This window comes from Oncorhynchus gorbuscha, linkage group LG23 (genome assembly GCF_021184085.1).
Source record: "Oncorhynchus gorbuscha isolate QuinsamMale2020 ecotype Even-year linkage group LG23, OgorEven_v1.0, whole genome shotgun sequence".
NCBI lineage: Eukaryota > Metazoa > Chordata > Actinopteri > Salmoniformes > Salmonidae > Oncorhynchus > Oncorhynchus gorbuscha.
Genome location: NC_060195.1, coordinates 30,602,754 through 30,629,631, shown reverse-complemented (window position 1 = coordinate 30,629,631; position 26,878 = coordinate 30,602,754). Strand labels below are relative to the sequence as shown.

The window sequence follows — 26,878 nt, the reverse complement described above, 5'->3', positions numbered from 1 at the left end:
AGTCTTTGTTTGGGAAGGACTGTCTGTGCAGCAGCCACCACGCGGTCGCCCACATTTCAGCAGCAGCGCCAGCTGGCCGCTTGTGTGGGGCTGTCCACCCGTGTGGTGCTGAAACTCGCTTCAGAGCTCAGTGGAGGCGCGTTCCCCCTCCCTCCCTCTCTCGCTCTCCCTACCAACTTTCGTCGTTCTGTCAAACTCGGATTATCTAATAGCAAAGCTGATATATTGTTTTCATATTTAGATACATTCGTTGCACTATTGTGATATGATGTAAGCTACGGCTTGTGGTTTGTATAATACTATAGCGTTTGCTTTCACTGGAGGTTTTGCTTTTTTTTCATTGCGGATATAAATAATTCCGTCAGATGCCAGTGTTGCTAGGCAGACCTCGAGGGATGACGAAATCGCACAACCCTTTAATCTCCTTGACCGGATTCGTGGTCGACCAAAAAAAAGTGTCGATAGAATATGTCCAAATCACAAATATTAGGGCGGTCTATTCAGCTCTCAGGTAATGAGTTAATGTCATGTAAATGAGACAGTGAAGTGTGTGTGGGAGAGCGATCTCCGCTCCCCCTCTCTTTTCATTTGCTCTTCAGACCTCATGCAGATATTTTTATAACGGCTTGTGGGATGTATTTATATTCGGAGCCACGTGAGTTGCTCTTATGACGTACTCAGGCTGTGCTGCGCCTGCTTTCTGTTACCACAGGACGGCAACGGAGAGCCTTTGTCTCCCACACAGACATCAGTAAGCATTGAGCCCGAGCCCTTATGATACCTAGAGTTTTGGAACCACCACTTTACAACCTATAATACCTCTTTTAACGCTGCAATGATTTACAGTACAGCTGTGCACATACTAGTATTCCATCTGTAATTAATTTATAACAATTTAATAAGATCATTTAGATCCTTCACCAGCTGATAATGATATTTATTCTCATGTTGAATTGCTATGGTGCTTCATCGGTTTCCCACGTAATGAAATGTTCACTGTAGCTATAAATGACAGCTGAATCCTGTTGTTTAACTCATTAGATGCTGTGCATCAATAGCGTGCAGAACGGTACACAGATATCTACAAAAAGCTTCCCCATCACTGTAGAATATGAGACACTTTGGATTACTGATTGATTATTACCACTCCTGCGAGAGGCCGAATGTTGGATGGAATCATATAAAGGTTTTGATGTGTTGTGGAACCATGTGGAATAGGCTGGGTGTGTGGCAGGTGCTGCTATGGTGTCATCGTGTCTTTCTCTTGTTGGTTACAATAGATGGACAGACTCGCTACATCATCCCGGAGGAACTGAAATAGGGCTCTGTGGTAGGAAATCTAGCCAAAGATCTGGGGTTGGGACTATCTGAGATTTACCATCGTAAAGTACGGATAACCTCGGAGGCTGGTAAGCAGGATTTCAGAGTGGATTTGAAGAGCTGGTCGTCAGTGAGAGGATAGACAGAGAGGATATGTGTGGACAAAGAGTTCCGTGTCTATTGCCTTTGGAGATATAAAGTCATTTGCAGCTGCACTGAGTCGAGATTCAAATGCAGGGGGATATTAATGACATTTCTCCCTGTTTTCTTGTGGAAGAAAGGGGGCTGAAGATTGTAGTCAGCAAACCCAGGCTCACGATTTCCACTCGAAAGTGCACTGGATTCTGGTGGAGCTGCAAAAACAATACTCTCTTACTGCATTAACATTAACGAACAAAAACCACTGTGATGGGACAACATTCAGGAACCTCTGAGACTAGTATTTGGGTGCTTGATATTAACGATAACGCACCACTGTTTGAGAGACAGCTTTGAGGCTAGTCTTAACGAAAATGTTGCTCACGTCACTGTGATTTTACGGGTAAAAGCGTCTCCATTCAAATTGAACCCGACCGTATCCAAGCATTATGCACCGGTAACTAACGCACCTCTTGACAGTGAGCGTCACTCCCAGTATAGAGATCAGTGCTAGTTATTCAAGAGAAAACCCTCTATCCAGCAAGAAAACTATCACTGTTGATGTGTTAGATGTGAATGACAATCTGCCACTATTCTCTCAGCCTTCCTACCCAGTGTGTGTAAAAGACAATTACACACCGGGGAAAATATTATTTTCAACCTCCGTTACTGATCCAGACCTGGGTGATTGTGTCAAGATCTCCTACTCCGTCCTAGACTCCAACGTGCAGGACGTGTCTGTGTCCTCCTGTGTGACGCAGACATCTGCAGATCCAGCTCTACACTGACGGGCCTATTAAGTACGTAGAGGTCCTGGGAGGGGACATGTTGTCTCAGTCAGTCCTTCAGGTCCTCTCTCTCTCTCCCATGTCAGAGTTCAGTGATTTCACCTTCGTTAAACCCAGCAGCACCACGGTTTTGTTTCAACATTGCACAAATCAATGCTTGTTAATTTAGGTTCCAGAACAAAGCTCGGTTGATAAATAATGAATAACTTGGACACCGAATTTAGAGACATTTTGATATTTTTTCTGCCACTCAATTATTGTTTTATGTAAAAACTATAAGAGATCTTAGTCAAATGTACTTTCTTCCGAGCAAGGGGCTCTATTGGAATGCCAATGTGTTGGCATCTGTGCGCAAAATCACACGATCTTTCCGACGCCGCTTCACACGTATGAATTCTTAAATATAACCTAGCTCTGGACTCTCCATAATATGTTTCACATCAATATAGACAATGTATTATTGTTCAATGGAAAATACAGTCTTTCACTCTCTCTCGCTCTCGCTCTGTCAGAGCGCTTGGACAGCGCCTGGATGCTGCTCTGGCTTTAAAAAGTCTGTTATTTTGGCCTCTCATTGGGTGTTAGAGATGCACGCGGTGCACCAATAGCGTGCAGAACTGTTCAAAGAGATCTACTCCCTCCCCCTAGCCTCAGTACCTTAACCCTTACAATATTCTGAGCTGGAGAAGAGAGGGGGACGCAGTCATACACACGGAGATACAACATCCTGTAAACACATCCTTATCGTGATGCAAAATTAACGAAATAATGCTTAATGAAATATGTATTCTGGGGAGATGTTTTGATATGAAGCTCTTTGTTCTGGACAGTATTTAAGTGTGAATTGTATTATAACGGATCAGAGATAACAAAGAGAATGGGATACCGAGACTGGAGATGGCTGGCTCTTTGGTGGCATCATTTCGTTCTCTTGTGGAGTACAATAGACGGACAGACTCGCTACACCATCCCGGAGGAACTGAAACGGGGCTCTGTGGTGGGAAATCTAGCCAAAGATCTGGGTTTGGGACTATCTGAGATATTTGATCGTAAACTGCGTGTCGCTTCTGAGGCTGGTAAGCAGTACTTCAGTGTGGATGCGGGGAAGGGCGAGCTGGTCGTCAATGAGAGAATAGATAGAGAGACTGTATGTGGACAAAGCGCCAGCTGCATTTTACCTCTAAAGGTTGTAATTGAGAACCCGTTACAGTTGTATCGAATTGAGGTGGAAATACGAGACATAAATGACAATACACCAAATTTTATAACAAATGAACTCACGTTGAAAATAGCGGAATCTGTTGTTGTAGGCAGGCGATTTTCTTTGGAGAGCGCAGAGGACCCAGATGTGGGAAGTAACGCACTCAAGTATTACACAATTAGTAAAGACGAGTGCTTTAGTTTAAAGGTAAAAGACCTTAGTAATGGAAGAAAAGCCCCAGAGTTAGTATTAGAAAAACCTCTAGATCGAGAGAAACAAGCTGTCCATCAGCTACTATTAACTGCACTAGATGGGGGGAGTCCTGTCAGATCCGGGACGTCACGGATAACTATTACAGTGCTTGATGTAAACGACAATTTTCCAGTATTTGAAAAGGCTTTGTACAATGTTTCCATACACGAAAATAGTCCAAAACGTACTTTTCTGGTCAAACTTAAAGCGATAGACGTAGACGATGTTCAAAATGGGGAGGTGACGTATTCATTTGGTGAGCGCACCCCGAATGCTGTGCTTTCTATATTTGACATTGATTCAGACACAGGGGAGATGTTTTTGAAAGGAGAATTAGATTTCGAAAATGCTGCTACATATGAAATTGATATCAATGCAAAAGATAACGGCACTCCGGAAATGGAGGGACAATGTAGTGTTCGGGTGGATGTAGTTGACGTAAACGACAACCCTCCTGAAATCATTTTGACCTCCAAGCCGAGTCCGTTGCGCGAAGACGCACCCAGTGGCACAGTAGTTGCTTTGATTAGTGCCCGAGACCAAGACTCCGGGAATAACGGTAACGTAACGTTACAACTCCCGCGAGACTATCCTTTTAATCTGAAACCGTCATTTTCTAATAATTACGCACTGGTCACCAGTGGTGTTTTAGACCGAGAGAGCTTCTCAGAGTATAAAATTGAGATAACAGCCACTGATTCGGGCTCCCCTCCCCTGACTACCAAGAAAACTATACCTGTCAGTATCATTGATGTCAACGACAACTCCCCTAAATTCACTCAGTCCTCCTATGATGTCTATTTAAAAGAGAATGGACTACCAGGCTCCATGCTCTCCTCAGTATCTGCATCTGACCTGGATTTCGGGGATAATGCCAAGATCTCCTACTGTATCCTGGACACCAAAGTGCAGGGCTTGTCTGTCTCCTCCTATGTGTATATGAACTCTGATAACGGCAGCATCTACAGCATGCACTCGTTTGACTATGAGACACTGAAGGTGTTTCAGATTCTGGTGCAGGCAAAGGACCACGGCTCTCCGCCTCTGAGCAGCAACGCCACTGTCCATGTTTTTATCCTGGACCAGAACGACAATGCCCCCGCTGTTATTTACCCCTCCGCTGCCCTGGGCTCGCTCTCTCACCAGAAGATGCCCCGCTCTTCTAAAGCAGGCCACCTGGTTACTAAGGTAACGGCCGTGGACGCAGACTCGGGTCATAACGCCTGGATCTCGTATAAACTGACGGAGGCCACAGATGTGTCTCTGTTCAATGTTAATCTTTACACAGGAGAAGTAAGGACTAAACGCGCTGTGTCCGAGCAGGACGACTCCTCTCAGAGGCTGCTTATAGAGATAAAGGACGACGGGGAACCGGTACAGTCTTCCACGGTCACAGTGGCAATACTGGTAGAGGACGGGCTCCAAGAACCCATCTTGGACCTCCGGCAGAAAGCGCCAGAGCCCGGCAAGAAAAGCGGGAGAATCACCCTGTATTTGATCCTCTCTCTGGCCTCGGTGTCCATGCTGTCTCTGGTGACTTTTGTCATGTTAGCGGTCAAGTGCGTTAGAAACAGCAGGAGCAGCGGTAGTTGCTGCATGAGACTGGACGATTTGGACGGCTACAATAACCCCAATAGAAACCTGCAGATCCAGCTCAACACTGACGGGCCTATTAAGTACGTAGAGGTCCTGGGAGGGGACATGTTGTCTCAGAGTCAGTCCTTCAGGTCCTGTCTCTCTCCCATGTCAGAGTTCAGTGATTTCACCTTCGTTAAGCCCAGCAGCACCACTGACTTTAAGGAGATGATCAACGTTCTAGACGCGTCTTTAACCGACAGCGCCTGGACCTTTGAGAGCCAGCAGGTGAGCAGTGAACTGTAGTTGATTGTGATGGTTATGATATTCGAATGTAGACTTTTTTGTGACATATAGTAGTTTGTATTTCAACATTTACCAAATCTCAACTTGTTCTCCTGATAGTAGTTTCCTTTACAATGATGGAATATAATGGTAGGTTCATTTTGAGACTCCATATGTCACGCCCTAAAGCCAGTAAATGCATAGTTACTAACTGCTGTGCATCTGAAGTCGGAGTGAAACTTAGAATTCAAGCAGTGTTTTGTCAATTCTAAATCATTTCACCATTGAACAAAACAGCGCAATTGTTCCATACTTTAGGTGTATCCACGTTAGATAATTTGCTGTATGATTTCGCTATGATTTCGAAATAGCTGAATGATTTGAATCTTGGTTGTAATCCTCAGAGACAGTGTAAAAACTATTACTACTGTCTGTAGTGCGTGTTGGGCATGATTATGTTTCAGTCTGACTGGTTTATAGAGGCTGAGGGTTTCAGCACCATGGACAGCGACATTCCAATTGAAATGAACTGTGTTGTTTTTGTGGCAAAGATGGCAAAGAGACGCTAATTTATAATTGCTATAAGATATACAGTATATTGTTCACATTCATTGCAGCTCAATCAATAGTTCATGTATAATAGTAAAACCAAGTGTTTCCTTTCTATGGGCTCCACTAGAATGGCAGTGTTTTGGATGATGTCTGCGCGTAATGAGAGAGAATATTTCTTATCATGGTTTACACTTGAACGCATTTATATGATGATCATGGTTGTTTAAACTTTAACCTATTCCTTTCTGTTGGCTATGGGCTGCCCTGTCCATAATATATTTCACAACAATATAGTTAGACAGTATATCAAAAATAGTGAGTTGACCATAACTATCTCTCTCTCTCTCTCTGTGTGTGTTGCGTCAGAGTCCTTATATGCAGCTCCTGGATGCTGCTGTGGCTTTAAGAGGTCTGTTCTGTTGGTCTCTCATTGGGTGTTAGAGATGCACGCTGTGCACCAATAGTGTGCAGAACTGTACAAAGAGATCTACTCCCTCCCCTCAGCCTCAGCACCGTAACCCTTACAATAATCCGAGCCGGAGAAGAGAGAGGGATGTACTTACATAGACGGAAGGATAATGTCATCTAAACATCCGTTTCTATATGAAAACTAATGTAAAATGCTAAATGGAATATACATTCTGGAGATATATTTTGATATGAAGCTCTTTGTTCTGGACAGTATTTAATTAGGAATTGTGCTGTAACGGATCAGAATAACAAAGAGAATGGGATACCGAGACTGGAGATGGCTGGCTCTTTGGTGGCATCATTTCTTTCTCTTGTGGAGTACAATAGACGGACAGACTCGCTACACCATCCCGGAGGAACTGAAACGGGGCTCGGTGGTGGGAAATCTAGCCAAAGATCTGGGTTTGGGACTATCTGAGATATTTGACCGTAAGCTGCGTGTCGCTTCTGAGGCTGGTAAGCGGTACTTCAGTGTGGATGTGGGGAAGGGCGAGCTGGTCGTCAATGAGAGAATAGATAGAGACACTTTATGCGGACAAAGCGCCAGCTGCATTTTACCTCTAAAGGTTGTAATTGAGAACCCGTTACAGTTACATCGAATTGAGGTGGACATACGAGACATAAATGACAATTCCCCTACTTTTCTCACAAAGGAGCAGGCATTAAAAATAGCAGAATCTACTGTAGCGGGTGTTCGTTTTCCGTTGGAGAGCGCAGAGGACCCTGACGTGGGAAGCAACTCATTTAAATCCTATACCATCAGTAAAGACGACTGTTTTAGTTTAAAAGTAAAAGAGCTTCGTAATGGAAGAAAAGTCCCTGAACTGGTTTTAGAGAAACCACTTGACCGAGAGGAAAAAGCTGTCCATCAGCTACTATTGACAGCACTGGATGGGGGGAGTCCAGTCAGATCCGGGACGTCACAGATAACAATTACAGTGCTTGATGTAAATGATAATATCCCCGTATTTGAAAAATCAGTGTATAAAGCTTCCATCGGCGAAAATAGCGCAAAAGGCGCTTTCATGGTTAAACTTAAGGCAACGGATAAAGATGATGGTCAAAATGGTGAGGTAAAATATACATTTGGTGAGCACACACCCGAGTCTGTACTTTCTACATTTGATATTGATACGGAAACGGGAGTGATGTTTTTGAAAGGTAAATTAGATTACGAAACTGCTGTAAACTTTGAAATTGATATCACTGCTAAAGATAAAGGTATCCCGGAGATGGAAGGACACTGTAGTGTGCAGGTGGAAGTGGTTGACCTGAACGACAATGCTCCCGAAATCGTCCTCACCTCCCAACCGAGTCCGGTGCGAGAAGATGTGCCAAGTGGCACAGTCGTGGCTTTGATCAGCGCCCGTGACCTAGACTCCGGTGATAACGGTAAAGTTACGTTACAACTCCCGCGAGACTATCATTTTAGTTTGAAACCGTCATTTTCTAATAATTACGCACTGGTCACCAGTGGTGTTTTAGACCGAGAGAGCTTCTCAGAGTATAAAATTGAGATAACAGCCACAGATTCGGGCTCCCCTCCCCTGACTACCAAGAAAACTATACCTGTCAGTATCATTGATGTCAACGACAACTCCCCTAAATTCACTCAGTCCTCCTATAATGTCTATTTAAAAGAGAATGGACTACCAGGCTCCATGCTCTCCTCAGTATCTGCATCTGACCTGGATTTCGGGGATAATGCCAAGATCTCCTCTCAGAGGCTGCTTATAGAGATAAAGGACGACGGGGAACCGGTACAGTCTTCCACGGTCACAGTGACCATACTGGTAGAGGACGGGCTCCAAGAACCCATCTTGGACCTCCGGCAGAAAGCGCCAGAGCCCGGCAAGAAAAGCGGGAGAATCACCCTGTATTTGATCCTCTCTCTGGCCTCGGTGTCCATGCTGTCTCTGGTAACTTTTGTCATGTTTAGCGGTCAAGTGCGTTAGAAACAGCAGGAGCAGCGGTAGTTGCTGCATGAGACTGGACGATTTGGACGGCTACAATAAGCCCAATAGAAACCTGCAGATCCAGCTCAACACTGACGGGCCTATTAAGTACGTAGAGGTCCTGGGAGGGGACATGTTGTCTCAGAGTCAGTCCTTCAGGTCCTGTCTCTCTCCCATGTCAGAGTTCAGTGATTTCACCTTCGTTAAGCCCAGCAGCACCACTGACTTTAAGGAGATGATCAACATTCTAGACGCGTCTTTACCCGACAGCGCCTGGACCTTTGAGAGCCAGCAGGTGAGCAGTGAACTGTAGTTGATTGTGATTGTTATGATATTCGATGTTATGATATACTAAACAATGTATATTGTTTAGTGACGTCATTAATCGCCATTAGAAGAATAGGTAACAAAATAACCTCCACTGGTGTCTTTCATTCCATAAATCATAGCTTGTTGTTTGGGGTGGTTGTTTAGATAGAATAAGAATATTGTGTGGCTAGCGCATAGTTTATGCTCAGTATTCGTCATGTATTAGAGGAAGTAGGTGCAGTGAAAAACTCTGCCACGGAACCTTACAATAATATGAATCGAAATCATGGTTTCAGTTTTTCATAATACAATGATGTAAAAAATTATTATCAGCCGGTTTCTTAATTGAACTGCTGACGTAGGCAGCCATTTAAAAAAAATGTAACCTTTATTTTACTAGGCAAGTCAGTTAAGAACAAATTCTTATTTTCAATGACGGCCTAGGAACAGTGGGTTAACTGCCTGTTCAGGGGCAGAACGACAGATTTGTACCTTGTCAGCTCTGGGATTCGAACTTGCAACCTTTCGGTTACTAGTCCAACGCTCTAACAACTAGGCTACCCTGCCGTCCCATCTTCAATGGATGATTAGAAAACCACAGGAATCCCCTGGTCATAATCATCAGTGACTCTGAGTGATAATGTTTCTGTGGGTGTTAAACGTGGTGGTAGTTCTGTTGTGACCCTGATTAACACCACCTCGGAATCAACGGTGTGATTCTGTGGGCTCATGGCATTCTAACAGAGATACATTTACAGTTGTTGAACATTTTTAAATTGTACAATTGCTGGTATTTTTATGATCGATTGGAGCTCATTTGATAGTTTATATAAACTTAGTAGTAAAAAAAAAGTGTTTCCTTCCACTTGGGCTCTTTTTAGAATGACTGTTTGGGATGAAGTCTGAGCAATACGGTATTTTATTTTCCATCCTGGTTTACACCTTTACACATTCTGAGACATAGGCTTACCTCTTGGCTGCCCATAGGATGTTGTACATCATCATGAACAGTATATTATTGCAGGGGCTAATAGGACTCTCTCTGTGTGCTGTCAGTGGGTGTTAGAGCGCGTGGGTAGTGTGACTGCTGTGGCTTTAAGAGGTCTGTACTGGTGGCCCCTCATTGGATGTTAGAGATGTACGCTGTGCACCAATAGTGTGCAGAACTGTCCAAAGAGATCTACCCCCTCCCCCAGCCTCAGCAACGTAACCCTTACAATACTCCGAGCTGGAGGAGAGAGGGATGCGCTTCCATACACGTAAAGACTACATACTCCAAACACAACGTCCATGTCGTGATAAAACTTTTATGGGAAAATTGCTGAATGGAATATACATTCTGGAGATGTTTTGATATGAAGCTCTTTGATCTGGACAGTATTTAATTAGGAATTGTGCTGTAACGGATCAGGAATGACAAAGAGAATGGGATACCGAGACTGGAGATGGCTGGCTCTTTGGTGGCATCATTTCTTTCTCTTGTGGAGTACAATAGACGGACAGACTCGCTACACCATCCCGGAGGAACTGAAACGGGGCTCGGTGGTGGGAAATCTAGCCAAAGATCTGGGTTTGGGACTATCTGAGATATTTGACCGTAAGCTGCGTGTCGCTTCTGAGGCTGGTAAGCGGTACTTCAGTGTGGATGTGGGGAAGGGCGAGCTGGTCGTCAATGAGAGAATAGATAGAGACACTTTATGCGGACAAAGCGCCAGCTGCATTTTACCTCTAAAGGTTGTAATTGAGAACCCGTTACAGTTACATCGAATTGAGGTGGACATACGAGACATAAATGACAATTCCCCTACTTTTCTCACAAAGGAGCAGGCATTAAAAATAGCAGAATCTACTGTAGCGGGTGTTCGTTTTCCGTTGGAGAGCGCAGAGGACCCTGACGTGGGAAGCAACTCATTTAAATCCTATACCATCAGTAAAGACGACTGTTTTAGTTTAAAAGTAAAAGAGCTTCGTAATGGAAGAAAAGTCCCTGAACTGGTTTTAGAGAAACCACTTGACCGAGAGGAAAAAGCTGTCCATCAGCTACTATTGACAGCACTGGATGGGGGGAGTCCAGTCAGATCCGGGACGTCACAGATAACAATTACAGTGCTTGATGTAAATGATAATATCCCCGTATTTGAAAAATCAGTGTATAAAGCTTCCATCGGCGAAAATAGCGCAAAAGGCGCTTTCATTGTTAAACTTAAGGCAACGGATAAAGATGATGGTCAAAATGGTGAGGTAAAATATACATTTGGTGAGCACACACCCGAGTCTGTACTTTCTACATTTGATATTGATACGGAAACGGGAGTGATGTTTTTGAAAGGTAAATTAGATTACGAAACTGCTGTAAACTTTGAAATTGATATCACTGCTAAAGATAAAGGTATCCCGGAGATGGAAGGACACTGTAGTGTGCAGGTGGAAGTGGTTGACCTGAACGACAATGCTCCCGAAATCGTCCTCACCTCCCAACCGAGTCCGGTGCGAGAAGATGTGCCAAGTGGCACAGTCGTGGCTTTGATCAGCGCCCGTGACCTAGACTCCGGTGATAACGGTAAAGTTACGTTACAACTCCCGCGAGACTATCATTTTAGTTTGAAACCGTCATTTTCTAATAATTACGCACTGGTCACCAGTGGTGTTTTAGACCGAGAGAGCTTCTCAGAGTATAAAATTGAGATAACAGCCACTGATTCGGGCTCCCCTCCCCTGACTACCAAGAAAACTATACCTGTCAGTATCATTGATGTCAACGACAACTCCCCTAAATTCACTCAGTCCTCCTATGATGTATATTTAAAAGAGAATGGACTACCAGGCTCCATGCTCTCCTCAGTATCTGCATCTGACCTGGATTTCGGGGATAATGCCAAGATCTCCTACTGTATCCTGGACACCAAAGTGCAGGGCTTGTCTGTCTCCTCCTATGTGTATATGAACTCTGATAACGGCAGCATCTACAGCATGCACTCGTTTGACTATGAGACACTGAAGGTGTTTCAGATTCTGGTGCAGGCAAAGGACCACGGCTCTCAGTCTCTGAGCAGCAACGCCACTGTCCATGTTTTTATCCTGGACCAGAACGACAATGCCCCCGCTGTTATTTACCCCTCCGCTGCCCTGGGCTCGCTCTCTCACCAGAAGATGCCCCGCTCTTCTAAAGCAGGCCACCTGGTTACTAAGGTAACGGCCGTGGATGCAGACTCGGGTCATAACGCCTGGATCTCGTATAAACTGGCGGGGGCCACAGATGCGTCTCTGTTCAATGTCAATCTTTACACAGGAGAAGTAAGGACTAAACGCGCTGTGTCCGAGCAGGACGACTCCTCTCAGAGGCTGCTTATAGAGATAAAGGACGACGGGGAACCGGTACAGTCTTCCACGGTCACAGTGGCCATACTGGTAGAGGACGGGCTCCAAGAACCCATCTTGGACCTCCGGCAGAAAGCGCCAGAGCCCGGCAAGAAAAGCGGGAGAATCACCCTGTATTTGATCCTCTCTCTGGCCTCGGTGTCCATGCTGTCTCTGGTGACTTTTGTCATGTTAGCGGTCAAGTGCGTTAGAAACAGCAGGAGCAGCGGTAGTTGCTGCATGAGACTGGACGATTTGGACGGCTACAATAACCCCAATAGAAACCTGCAGATCCAGCTCAACACTGACGGGCCTATTAAGTACGTAGAGGTCCTGGGAGGGGACATGTTGTCTCAGAGTCAGTCCTTCAGGTCCTGTCTCTCTCCCATGTCAGAGTTCAGTGATTTCACCTTCGTTAAGCCCAGCAGCACCACTGACTTTAAGGAGATGATCAACGTTCTAGACGCGTCTTTACCCGACAGCGCCTGGACCTTTGAGAGCCAGCAGGTGAGCAGTAAACAACAGCATTGTGACGAATAATATTCCTGACTCTAGTGCTTTATGACGTCCTATCATGAGAATTCAGAGTTAATTGTTAATGTAGCCTATGATGTCATAATCCGTAAGTGAAGATCCACCATCAGTTATGACATTACACCCTGAGAGTGTATGATGAACTGTGTTGTGACTTTTAATTGTCCAGGGTGCACTTTATGATATAACAATGTCGGCCTAATATTATATAGTATTAGTGCCAAATCATGCATACCGGTATGCACATTCACCTCAACGTTGTAGCCTATGAGAATGGATGATATCTTAACCTGCATGTCATATATGGTTGTAGAGTAGTTCAGAAAAATAATTCATTGTAAACACTTATCAACTACATAAAAAAAAATGTAGGCTTGTGGTTTCATGTAAAATATTTTCTTCATAACGAAAATGAAGACAATTATGATTTTTCAAAATATGAATTTACACAAATTGTGTTAATAGTTATTAAACCATTTCTCGTTGATTACCTCATTTAGCATACCAGTGAATTATATGGATTGCTTTAGGCCTATATCATAGCACTGTAATTTCTCATTCAAATATTTTGTCAAGACCGTAGGCGTACTAATTTTCACCGGATCAAACGATAAGTGACTTTTGTCATCTGACTGTAAATCCCTCTGGATAAAGGCGTCTGTTAAATTACTCAAATGTAAATGTAAATAAGTGCATATGCCATTTATTAACTGTTGTAGTATGCCTGTTACAACACAGCTGTTGTAAGTAGGCCAATGCTCGTTGTATTTGTCATCAATGACATTGCTGCCTCCTTGCCAAGACGAGTCTAGGTCACATAATGGTGTATGATTCAAGCGTTATCAACACTTCTGAAATGGAAACGCTTTGGAAACATGCCACCTTGCGGCTAAATCTATCATTGCAATTTGACCATCAGTTCATCACTTCCCTTTTAACGTTGTCTATATTCAGTGGAATAAGTTCCTTTCGTTGACAAAACATAACAACAAGTTCATACTTACAGTTGTGGTTCATACCCACCCTTTTTGTTTCGGTCTGTGCAGCATGTCTTTGGAAAAGGCATAAGTCACTTTCTTTTTAAAAACAAACTCAATCATTTGCTTTTACGCTTCCCTTTGCCTTTCTGTTGTGCATTCAGAGTTGTTTTGCTTAAAACAATAATGGATTTCGCCTGTAACGTGTCGGTAACTTGGTTGTTAGTGCAAAAGAAGTGCCTCTAAAACGTTTTCACTCTCTCCGCTCTGTGAAAGAGTTCTCTCTGTATGGGGAGCAAGTCCCGGGTGCTCGGCCAATAGGAAACGTGTCTTTGTGTCCCCGCCCTAAGAGGAGCGGAGCAGAGGAGGCAGACTGGGGAGAGTTTTAGCCTTCAAGCAGTTTTACCTTTACTCTTTATTTTACATATAGAATAAGGGCGTCATGATTACTTATAAACTTCCCACCGCACTTTTTCTTAAGCGGAAGTGTTTACCAACAGCCTGGTACCGTTGTTTTCACGAAACCATGGATTAGTTAAGGTAAAGAGGAACTTTTAACTTTTCCATCCCCCGGACCCCTCTCATAATGGAATCCAGACAGAGGAAGCACTGCGGAGGGTGGCCCGTGCTGAGGCTATGGTTTTCCCTGGCTTGCCTCATGGGCGCGACCGCCCAGCTTAGTTACTCGGTGTCAGAAGAGCTCAGTCCGGGGGCTGTGGTCGGGAATATCGTTAAAGATTTGGGTCTCACCGTTCAAATGATAATTCAGAGAAAATTGCGTGTGGTCTCGGAATCTAACGCGCAGTACTTCGAGGTGAACCAAGCGACTGGGGATTTTATTATTAGACAGACAATTGACAGGGAACACATGTGCGAATTAAGTGAAACATGTTCACTGCATGTTGAGATTGTACTCGAAGACCCTTTAGCAATACATCGTGTTCTTGTGGATATTGTGGATGTGAATGACAATGCGCCGCAGTTTTCCACTAATAATATTTCCTTGGAGATATCAGAGGCGGCCGCGCCGGGCACCCGGTTCCGACTGGAGAGTGCGCACGACCCAGATGTGGGTATCAACTCTCTGCGTACGTATCACCTCGCATCCAACGACCGCTTTGTTTTGAATGTGGAAACGAAAAGTGACGGGGATAAGTTCCCGGAGTTAGTTTTAGTGAAGGCTTTGGATAGGGAGACGCAGGCCTCGTTTCGCCTGTTGCTTACTGCCCTAGACGGGGGACAGCCAGAGAAGTCTGGCTCAACTCTTCTACTCATTACAATTCTGGACGTCAATGACAACGCGCCCGTCTTTGACATGTCGATTAAAAAAGTTAGCGTGTTGGAGAATGTTGAAAAGGGCACTTTAGTAACGAAACTGAACGCAACCGATGCGGATTATGCTCAGAACGGGGAGATCTCCTTCCTGTTTAGTAAATACACGCCGGACCGGGTGCTCAAGCTATTCAGCGTGGATTCGAAAACCGGTGAGGTCCGTGTGAATGGTCACGTGGATTACGAGACAGCGAATGAGTATTACGTCACTGTGCTGGCCAGGGATGGGGGAACCCCCGCCATGGAAGCATCCTGTAACATCAAAGTTGAAGTCACTGACGTGAATGATAACTCTCCGGAGGTGATGTTGACGTCCCTGACCAGTCCTATCCAGGAGGACGCAGCACTGGGCACAGTTATCGCCCTCATCAGCGCAAGGGACCTGGACTCTGGTAAGAACGGCAAGGTAACATTAAAGGTCCAGTCTGACCTGCCCTTCAAACTCAACTCCGCCTTTGGAGAGCACTACAACCTCATCACCGACGGCAACCTGGACAGAGAGACCATGGCTGATTACACTGTGGTCATCATGGCGACCGACGCTGGATCCCCTCCCCTGTCGTCATGTACGACCTTCGTGGTCAAGCTGTCAGACGTGAATGACAACGCTCCGTCGTTCTCCCAGGCCTCTTACTCAGTGGACGTCCCCGAGAACAACGCCCCCAGCACCCCAATCGCCATGGTGGTGGCCTCTGACCCGGACATAGGGGAAAATGCCCGCGTCTCCTTTTCCATCCTGCCCAGCATGGTCCAGGGCTCACACATCTCCTCCAATGTCTACATCAACCCAGAGACTGGCCACATCTATAGCATGCACTCCCTGGACCATGAAACCCTCAGCGCCTTCCGCATTGAGGTACAGGCTCGAGACGCCGGGGCGCCACCTCGGACCACCAACGTCACCGTGCATGTATTCGTAGTAGATCTTAACGACAATGCGCCCCTCATCGTGTACCCCCCCTTCCCCCAGGATACGGGGCTGCAGCTCAGTGTACCGCTGTCGGCTGGGCCAGGGCATCTCATTAATAAACTGGTTGGGGTGGATCCCGATAGCGGTCATAACGCCTGGTTGTTCTACTCCATCGCCCCCGGGCCTCACGCTGCTCTGTTCCTCATCACCCCGCACACCGGCGAGCTCCGCACCACTCGCAAGCTAGCCGAGGAGGAGGGTGGCTCCGCCTATGACATCACTGTGGTCGTCCAGGACAACGGCGAACCTACTCTCTCCACCACTGTGGCCATTACGGTAACAGTGGAGGAGAAGGGCGCCAGTGACGCCGCCATGGACAAGCGGAAAACGTCGGGGATGCGGCGGACTGGGATGTCTGACATCACCCTGTACCTCATCATCTCACTGGCCTGCGTCTCGGCCATGTCCTTCCTCACCTTCTTCATCATCATGGTCCGATGCCTCCGCCACCGCAGCGACCATGGAGGGACAGGCTGCTGCTACAGCCATTACCGGCCCAGCAGGGCCTACCATCAGAGGCCCCACAAGGACCTCCACCTGCAGCTCAACACAGACGGACCCATCCGTTACATGGAGGTGGTGGGAGGGGCTCAAGACCCCCCAGGAACACGGACCTACAGACCCTGCTACTCCACCACCTCCAGCCGCAGTGACTTTATGTTTGTTAAGACACCCATGATGAGCCATAACAACACACTCAGTATGACGCTCAACAGGAAGCACCTAATGAACTCAGCCAATGAGGTGAGGGCACCAGGGGGCAGAAGGCAGGGTATTGGTGAGATAACTCTATTAGCCATATCACAGGTGTTTCTGAAAAATCACTTGTTCAATGTCATTTGAGGTCTATAAGGACTAGGTTATAACCAGTGGCGGTGAAGGTTTTATCTTCAGATGGTTGCCTTTGTTGAGTTAGTTTACCATATTGAAAGGAGAATTCAACTCATGGTTCTAATACTAGTTTTAACATCCAGTCTTGAGCCTGCTCACCTAGATTGACTAAGTCACCTAACAAAGCAGGATTTCTCCTAAAGACTAGTGTTGTTGAGCCTCATCCTTTTCCCTCGGACGTGGTGACGGGGCTTTCCTTACTGTGTCATCCAGCTAGAGGAGGAGATGAAGGAGAAGAGGAGAGATTTAATATTTCATCTGACCCAAGACTAGGAAATGCAGTCTCTCTTTCTGACTTCCAATTACTAAACAAGATCAGCAGTGAAGCACTGTGCTATGAGAGAATGAGGGAGAGAGGGAATGGATGGATTGGATGGAGAGGGGGAAATGGATGGATTGGAGGGCAGGGATTGGAGGGAGATAGAGGGGAAGGTTTAGAGTAGAGAAGAGGAGAGTAACGACAGATGGAAATAGAGTAACGGAATAGTAAGATAGGAAGTGGAAGGGAACAGGATGACCGAGAGCGGAAGGGAGAGGGGGAGGAGAAAGGAGGGGTGAGAGGGGGAGGATGGAACAGAGGGAAGGAAAGGGAGAAGAGGGGGTGAATCAGTCAAAGAGTAAAGCAGAAGCTGAAAAACAGGAATTCCAGAGTCAGGGCTCGACCTCTCACTTCCTGTTGTCCTCTGAACCTTGATTGGTTCCATGCCTCTGACACCAAGACATCCATGGCTTCGCCCTGTGTGGAAGTTGGTACGCCTGTGGCAGCAGCTCTGGCCAAACATTCCCAAACCTCATCCCCAGAGCACTTGTTAAGAATACCATTCCACTCTATGTTCTCGGGGTGTGGATGGAAAGGTATATTCCGTTAAATCTGTCCACAAACAGTATACAGAGGACTCCTCTCTGTTCCTGACTCACTATGTAGCGCTGGGTTTCCAAGATGGCTGCCTGTGCTCTAGTTTTGATGATTCATGTGGAAAGACTGTGGCCTCTTTCCTAAATTTACATTTTTTAATCCTTTTTTAATTTAGCCTAACCAGTGATTTATAGTTTTAGTAAAGTCCCCACAGAAAGAGGTCAGTGGGTGGTGTTGTGGTTTAGTTTTAGTTTTAATATTTCTCTGGTGGGTTACACATCTGACGTTTCTCTGGTGGGTGACACAGCTGACGTTTCTCTGGTGGGTTACACAGCTGACGTTTCTCTGGTGGGTGACACAGCTTACGTTTCTCTGGTGGGTGACACAGCTTACGTTTCTCTGGTGGGTGACACAGCTTACGTTTCTCTGGTGGGTGACACAGCTTACGTTTCTCTGGTGGGTGACACAGCTTACGTTTCTCTGGTGGGTGACACTGCTTACGTTTCTCTGGTGGGTGACACTGCTTACATTTCTCTGGTGGGTTACACAGCAGCTGTCTCTCTGGTGAGTTACACAGCAGCTGTTTCTCTGGTGAGTTACACAGCAGCTGTCTCTCTGGTGAGTTACACAGCAGCTGTCTCTCTGGTGAGTTACACAGCAGCTGTCTCTCTGGTGAGTTACACAGCAGCTGTCTCTCTGGTGAGTTACACAGCCTCTGTTTCTCTGGAGAGTTACACAGCAGCTGTCTCTCTGGTGAGTTACACAGCAGCTGTTTCTCTGGTGAGTTACACAGCAGCTGTTTCTCTGGTGAGTTACACAGCAGCTGTTTCTCTGGTGAGTTACACAGCAGCTGTTTCTCTGGTGAGTTACACAGCAGCTGTGTCTCTGGTGAGTTACACAGCAGCTGTTTCTCTGGTGAGTTACACAGCAGCTGTTTCTCTGGTGAGTTACACAGCAGCTGTTTCTCTGGTGAGTTACACAGCAGCTGTTTCTCTGGTGAGTTACACAGCAGCTGTGTCTCTGGTGAGTTACACAGCAGCTGTGTCTCTGGTGAGTTACACAGCAGCTGTTTCTCTGGTGAGTTACACAGCAGCTGTTTCTCTGGGGGGTTACACAGCAGCTGTTTCTCTGGTGGGTTACACAGCAGCTGTTTCTCTGGTGAGTTACACAGCAGCTGTGTCTCTGGTGGGTTACACAGCAGCTGTTTCTCTGGTGGTTTACAGAGCAGCTGTTTCTCTGGTGGGTTACACAGCAGCTGTTTCTCTGGTGGGTTACAGAGCTTACATTTCTCTGGTGGGTTACACAGCAGCTGTTTCTCTGGTGAGTTACACAGCAGCTGTTTCTCTGGTGAGTTACACAGCAGCTGTTTCTCTGGTGAGTTACACAGCAGCTGTCTCTCTGGTGAGTTACACAGCAGCTGTCTCTCTGGTGAGTTACACAGCAGCTGTCTCTCTGGTGAGGTACACAGCAGCTGTCTCTCTGGTGAGGTACACAGCAGCTGTCTCTCTGGTGAGTTACACAGCAGCTGTTTCTCTGGTGAGTTACACAGCAGCTGTTTCTCTGGTGAGTTACACAGCAGCTGTTTCTCTGGTGAGTTACACAGCAGCTGTGTCTCTGGTGAGTTACACAGCAGCTGTTTCTCTGGTGAGTTACACAGCAGCTGTTTCTCTGGTAAGTTAAACGGTAGCTGTGTCTCTGGTGGGTTACACAGCAGCTGTTTCTCTGGTGAGTTACACAGCAGCTGTCTCTCTTGGGGGTTACACAGCAGCTGTTTCTCTGGTGAGTTACACAGCAGCTGTTTCTCTGGTGAGTTACACAGCAGCTGTTTCTCTGGTGAGTTACACAGCAGCTGTGTCTCTGGTGAGTTACACAGCAGCTGTGTCTCTGGTGAGTTACACAGCAGCTGTGTCTCTGGTGAGTTACACAGCAGCTGTGTCTCTGGTGAGTTACACAGCAGCTGTGTCTCTGGTGAGTTACACAGCAGCTGTGTCTCTGGTGAGTTACACAGCAGCTGTGTCTCTGGTGAGTTACACAGCAGCTGTGTCTCTGGTGAGTTACACAGCAGCTGTGTCTCTGGTGAGTTACACAGCAGCTGTTTCTCTGGTGAGTTACACAGCAGCTGTTTCTCTGGGGGGTTACACAGCAGCTGTTTCTCTGGTGGGTTACACAGCAGCTGTTTCTCTGGTGGTTTACAGAGCAGCTGTTTCTCTGGTGGGTTACACAGCAGCTGTTTCTCTGGTGGGTTACAGAGCTTACATTTCTCTGGTGGGTTACACAGCAGCTGTTTCTCTGGTGAGTTACACAGCAGCTGTTTCTCTGGTGGGTTACACAGCAGCTGTTTCTCTGGTGGTTTACAGAGCTTACGTTTCTCTGGTGGGTTACACAGCAGCTGTTTCTCTGGTGAGTTAAACTGCTTACATTTCTCTGGTGGGTTACACAGCAGCTGTTTCTCTGGTGGGTTACACCGCTTATGTTTCTCTGGTGGGTTACACAGAAGCTGTTTCTCTGGTGAGTTACACAGCAGCCGTTTCTCTCGTGGGTTACACAGCAGCTGTTTCTCTGGTGAGTTACACAGCAGCTGTTTCTCTGGTGGGTTACACAGCAGCTGTTTCTCTGGTGTCTTACACAGCAGCTGTTTCTCTGGTGGGTTACAGAGCTTACGTTTCTCTGGTGGGTTACACTGCTTATGTTTCTCTGGTGGGTTACACAGCAGCTGTTTCTCTGGTGGGTTACACAGCAGCTGTTTCTCTGGTGAGTTACAAAGCAGCTGTTTCTCTGGTGGGTTACACAGCTTATGGTTTTCTGGTGGGTTACACAGTTTACATTTCTCTGGTGGGTTACACAGCAGCTGTCTCTCTGGGGGGTTACACAGCAGCTGTTTCTCTGGTGAGTTACACAGCAGCTGTTTCTCTGGTGAGTTACACAGCAGCTGTTTCTCTGGTGAGTTACACAGCAGCTGTTTCTCTGGTGAGTTACACAGCAGCTGTTTCTCTGGTGAGTTACACAGCAGCTGTTTCTCTGGTGAGTTACACAGCAGCTGTGTCTCTGGTGAGTTACACAGCAGCTGTGTCTCTGGTGAGTTACACAGCAGCTGTGTCTCTGGTGAGTTACACAGCAGCTGTTTCTCTGGTGAGTTACACAGCAGCTGTTTCTCTGGTGAGTTACACAGCAGCTGTTTCTCTGGTGAGTTACACAGCAGCTGTTTCTCTGGTGAGTTACACAGCAGCTGTTTCTCTGGTGGTTACACAGCAGCTGTTTCTCTGGTGTTACACAGCAGCTGTTACACAGCAGCTGTTTCTCTGGTGGGTTACACAGCAGCTGTTTCTCTGGTGAGTTACACAGCAGCTGTTTCTCTGGTGAGTTACACAGCAGCTGTTTCTCTGGTGAGTTACACAGCAGCTGTTTCTCTGGTGAGTTACACACAGCAGCAGCTGTCTTACAGCAGCTGTTTCTCTGGTGGTTACACAGCAGCTGTTTCTCTGGTGAGTTACACAGCAGCTGTTTCTCTGGTGAGTTACACAGCAGATGTTTCTCTGGTGAGTTACACAGCAGCTGTTTCTCTGGTGAGTTACACAGCAGCTGTTTCTCTGGTGGGTTACACAGCAGCTGTTTCTCTGGTGAGTTACACAGCAGCTGTTTCTCTGGTGAGTTACACAGCAGCTGTTTCTCTGGTGGGTTACACAGCAGCTGTTTCTCTGGTGAGTTACACAGCAGCTGTTTCTCTGGGGGTTACACAGCAGCTGTTTCTCTGGTGTTACAGGTTACACAGCAGCTGTTTCTCTGGTGGGTTACACAGCAGATGTTTCTCTGGTGGGTTACACAGTTACACAGCAGCTGTTTCTCTGGTGGGTTACACAGCAGCTGTTTCTCTGGTGGGTTACACAGCAGCTGTTTCTCTGGTGGGTTACACAGCAGCTGTTTCTCTGGTGGGTTACACAGCAGCTGTTTCTCTGGTGGGTTACACAGCAGCTGTTTCTCTGGTGGGTTACACAGCAGCTGTTTCTCTGGTGGGTTACACAGCAGCTGTTTCTCTGGTGGGTTACAGAGCTTACGTTTCTCTGGTGGGTTACACAGCAGCTTATGTTTCTCTGGTGGGTTACACAGCTTACGTTTCTCTGGTGGGTTACACAGCTTACGTTTCTCTGGTGGTTACAAAGCAGCTGTTTCTCTGGTGGGTTACACAGCAGCTGTTTCTCTGGTGGGTTACACAGCTTATGTTTTTCTGGTGGAGTTACACAGTTTTTACAGCTGTTTCTCTGGTGGGTTACACAGCTTACATTTGTCTGGTGGGTTACACAGCAGCTGTTTCTTCAGTGGGTTACACAGCAGCTGTTCTCTTCAGTGGGTTACACAGCAGCTGTTTCTCTGGTGGGTTACACAGCGGCTGTTTCTCTGGTGGGTTACACAGCGGCTGTTTCTCTGGTGGGTTACACAGCAGCTGTTTCTCTGGTGGGTTACACAGCAGCTGTTTCTCTGGTGGGTTACAGAGCTTACGTTTCTCTGGTGGGTTACACAGCAGCTGTTTCTCTGGTGGGTTACACCGCTTATGTTTCTCTTGTGGGTTACACAGAAGCTGTTTCTCTGGTGAGTTACACAGCAGCCGTTTCTCTCGTGGGTTACACAGCAGCTGTTTCTCTGGTGAGTTAAACTGCTTACATTTCTCTGGTGGGTTACACAGCAGCTGTTTCTCTGGTGGGTTACACCGCTTATGTTTCTCTGGTGGGTTACACAGAAGCTGTTTCTCTGGTGAGTTACACAGCAGCTGTTTCTCTACACAGCAGCTGTGGGTTACACAGCAGCTGTTTCTCTGGTGAGTTACACAGCAGCTGTTTCTCTGGTGGGTTACACAGCAGCTGTTTCTCTGGTGGTTTACAGAGCTTACGTTTCTCTGGTGGGTTACACAGCAGCTGTTTCTCTGGTTGAGTTAAACTGCTGGTGAGTTACATTTCTCTGGTGGGTTACACAGCAGCTGTTTCTCTGGTGGGTTACACCGCTTATGTTTCTCTGGTGGGTTACAGCAGTTACACAGCAGCTGTTTCTCTGGTGAGTTACACAGCAGTTACACAGCCGCTTTCTCTGGTGAGTTCGTGGGTTACACAGCAGCTGTTTCTCTGGTGAGTTACACAGCAGCTGTTTCTCTGGTGGGTTACACAGCAGCTGTTTCTCTGGTGTCTTACACAGCAGCTGTTTCTCTGGTGGGTTACAGAGCTTACTGTTTCTCTGGTGGGTTACACTGCTTATGTTTCTCTGGTGGGTTACACAGCTTACGTTTCTCTGGTGGGTTACACAGCAGCTGTTTCTCTGGTGAGTTACAAAGCAGCTGTTTCTCTGGTGGGTTACACAGCTGTTTCTCTGGTGGGTTATGTGTTTTTCTGGTGGGTTACACAGTTTACATTTCTCTGGTGGGTTACACAGCAGTTTCTCTGGTGGGTTACACAGCAGCTGTTTCTCTGGTGGGTTACACAGCAGCTGTTTCTCTGAGTGGGTTACACAGCAGCTGTTTCTCTGGTGGGTTACACAGCAGCTGTTTCTCTGGTGGGTTACACAGCAGCTGTTTCTCTGGGTTACACAGCAGCTGTTTCTCTGGTGGGTTACACAGCAGCTGTTTCTCTGGTGGGTTACACAGCAGCTGTTTCTCTGGTGGGTTACACAGCTTGTTTCTCTGGTGGGTTACACACAGCAGCTGTTTCTCTGGTGGGTTACACAGCAGCTGTTTCTCTGGTGGTTACACAGCAGCAGCAGCTGTTTCTTCAGTGGGTTACACAGCAGCTGTTTCTCTGGTACACAGCAGTTACACAGCAGCTGTTTCTCTGGTGGGTTACACAGCAGCTGTTTCTCTGGTGGGTTACACAGCAGCTGTTTCTCTGGTGGGTTACACGTTTCTCTGGTGGGTTACACAGCAGCTGTTTCTCTGGTGGGTTACACAGCATGTTTCTCTGGTGGGTTTACAGCAGCTGTTTCTCTGGTGGGTTACACAGGTTACACAGCAGCTGTTTCTCTGGTGATTTCTCTGGTGGGTTACACAGCAGCTTATGTTTCTCTGGTGGGTTACACAGCAGCTGTTTCTCTGAGTGGTGGGTTACACAGCAGCTGTTTCTCTGGTGAGTTACACAGCAGCTGTTTCTCTGGTGGGTTACACAGCAGCTGTTTCTCTGGTGGTTTACACAGAGCTGTTTCTCTGGTGGGTTACACAGCAGCTGTTTCTCTGGTGCTTAGCTGTTTCTCTGGTGGGTTACTGTTTCTCTGGTGGGTTACAGCTGTTTCTCTGGTGGGTTACACAGCAGCTGTTTCTCTGGTGGTTGGTTACACAGCAGCTGTTTCTCTGGTGAGTTACACAGCAGTTTCTCTGTGGGTTACACAGCTTACATTTCTCTGGTGGGTTACACAGCAGCTGTTTCTCTGGTGAGTTACAAAGCAGCTGTTTCTCTGGTGGGTTACACAGCAGCTGTTTCTCTGGTGGGTTACACAGCAGCTGTTTCTCTGGTGGGTTACACAGCAGCTGTTTCTCTGGTGGGTTACACAGCAGCTGTTTCTCTGTGGGTTACACAGCTCATTTGTTTCTCTGGTGGGTTACACAGCAGCTGTTTCTCTGGTGCAGCTGTTACACAGCAGCTGTTTCTCTGGTGGGTTACACAGCAGCTGTTTCTCTGGTGGGTTACACAGCAGCTGTTTTCTGGTGGGTTACACAGCAGGTTTCTCTGGTGGGTTACACAGCAGCTGTTTTCTCTGGTGGGTTACACAGCTACACCGCAGCTGTTTCTCTGGTGGGTTACACAGCTGTTTCTCTGGTGGGTTAGCATGTTTCTCAGCAGCTGTTTCTCTGGTGGGTTACACAGCTTAGCTGTTTCTCTGGTGGGTTACACAGCAGCTGTTTCTCTGGTGGGTTACAGAGCTGGTGGGTTACTGTTTCTCTGGTGGGTTACACAGCTTATGTTTCTCTGGTGGGTTACACAGCTTACGTTTCTCTGGTGGGTTACAAAGCAGCTGTTTTCTGGTGGGTTACACAGCTGGTGGGTTACGTTTCTCTGGTGGGTTACACAGCTTACGTTTCTCTGGTGGGTTACACAGTTTCTCTGGTGGGTTTAGCTTACGTTTCTCTGGTGGGTTACACAGCTTACGTTTCTCTGGTGGGTTACACAGCTGGTGGGTTACGTTTCTCTGGTGGGTTACACAGCTTACGTTTCTCTGGTGGGTTACACAGCTTACGTTTCTCTGGTGAGTTACACAGCTTACATTTCTCTGGTGAGTTACAAAGCAGCTGTTTCTCTGGTGGGTTACACAGCAGCTGTTTCTCTGGTGGGTTACACAGCAGCTGTTTCTCTGGTGAGTTACACAGCTTGTGTTTTTCTGGTGGGTTACACAGCAGCTGTTTCTCTGGTGGGTTACACAGCAGCTGTTTCTCTGGTGGGTTACACAGCAGCTGTTTCTCTGGTGGGTTACACAGCAGCTGTTTCTCTGGTGGGTTACACAGCAGCTGTTTCTCTCAGAAGTAGCAGGTTGTTTACCTTGTCATCAGATTTTTTTTCTCTCTCTCTCTCTCTGTCTCTCTCTGTCTCTGTCTCTCTCTCTCTGTCTCTCTGTCTCCCTGAATCTGCCTGTCCCTGCTGTTGTCAGGGTAACATCTGTCTCCATGCTCCAGTGACATGTGTAGAACAGTGACGAAGGATGAGGGAAGGAGAGAATGATTAAGGGAGAGAAAGAGCGCAAGGGATGGCTTTACGCACGTGTGCCCCAGTGACAGATGGACTTGTTCCCACTCTGGGCCAAGGCCACAGAGGGTGCACAATCAGTGTGTGTGTGAACAGCATATAGTCAGGTGTTCCAAGCCCTACAGGGGTGTGTCATTTTAGCAGGGCCCTCAGTTCCCAATGTCCCATTATGACAGAGAGAGTGACTCCTCAGTGTCCCCGTATCTCCTCTCGTTTCAATAGGCGTGTGTAGCTCTTCATCAAAGGTTCTTTGTCTTTGGAACTGTTGGAGTGGGGTTGTGTACAAGGAGTAAAGTACCACATTCAGGGTGTGTGTATGCGCTCATGTTGACACTACAGCATGTAGCTGTGTTCGTGTGGTCACGTGGGGTGACTAGGTATGGAGTGGTTGGTAAATACTGTGTGTTTCACGGACGATGAAGCAGCACGTGCCACCAACAGGCCTGCATTGCTCACGGATTCTGTCCCTGACTCATATCCTGTGTGACTGTGTCTCAGTGTGGTCCAGTGCATCTGAATAAAGCTCATCAACAGTCTTCCCTTCATGTCTCCTGCCCTGGTCGTAGCCTCCTGGTGGTTCCAGCATGGTTGACTCTGTCACTAGGGTCCAGCTAGAGCTTTAGGATTCATAAAAATCTGTTTTTCCTCTCGTGTCATCTTCAGAATGGCTTAGTGGACAATGGAACCTAAAAGCATGTATTGTGAATACTAGGATAATATTATGCGGGAGTGTGGGGGTTTGTGAAGCTCAGTTCGTAGAGCTTGTAACACCAGGGTAGTGGGTTCGGTTCCCGGGACCACCACGTATGTCAAATTTATGCACACATGACACATCTGTTAAATGGCCTATGTACAGTACCAGTCAAATGTCATAGTATTTATGTTTTCACTATTATTCTACAATGTATAAAATAGTCACAAATAAAAAAATACCCTGGAATAAGTAGGTGTGTCCAAACATTTGTCTGGTACTGTATATTATTTGACTATTTACTGTTGGAGGGACCTCCACGTTCAGACAGAGCACCAGGTGCAGTCTAGCCACAGTTCTGTAAATGTAAAGAGCTTTGGGTGTGTGTGTGTGTGTGTTTTGGTGTGTGTTTGAAAATGGTAACTTCCTCACACGGCACAAAGCACCAGGTGGGTCCAGCCTGTGTGATAACCATGCCAATGGAGGGTGTGTGTGTGTGTGTTTCGGCAGAGAAGCCTGCTGTGAATCTCTTCTATTCATCAGATTCTGGTTCATGTTCAGCGATTTAGTGTCTCTTCCCACTTGAATCCAGAGCCACCCCTCATTGTGATTATCCTTCTCCACATCAGATAAATCCTCAATGATTTTAAACCTCTATACTGACTGTTTTCATCCACAGTATCCTACGGACATGAACAGGCTTGTAAGGCAGTAG

At 46.7% G+C, this 26,878-nt stretch overlaps 1 protein-coding gene and 1 pseudogene across 23 annotated transcripts in view; both read left to right on the top strand.

The window, feature by feature from the left end:
* LOC124011172 (protocadherin gamma-C5-like) overlaps window positions 1–26,878 on the top strand; it is a 217,742-nt gene that overhangs the window by 173,501 nt on the left and 17,363 nt on the right. For 2 of the 23 annotated variants that reach the window (XM_046324256.1, XM_046324255.1), the window contains exon 1: window positions 14,088–16,760. The exons of 19 other annotated variants lie outside the window; for them this stretch is intronic. In XM_046324256.1, the coding sequence (XP_046180212.1) occupies window positions 14,301–16,760 (2,460 nt within the window). In that variant the 5' untranslated portion in view covers window positions 14,088–14,300. Of the gene's footprint in view, window positions 1–5,449; window positions 5,563–9,935; window positions 12,711–14,087; window positions 16,761–26,878 lie in introns of those variants that run through there. 2 more of the 23 variants (XM_046324276.1, XM_046324257.1) reach the window with 2 other exon arrangements.
* LOC124010881 lies at window positions 6,679–8,850 on the top strand (annotated as a pseudogene).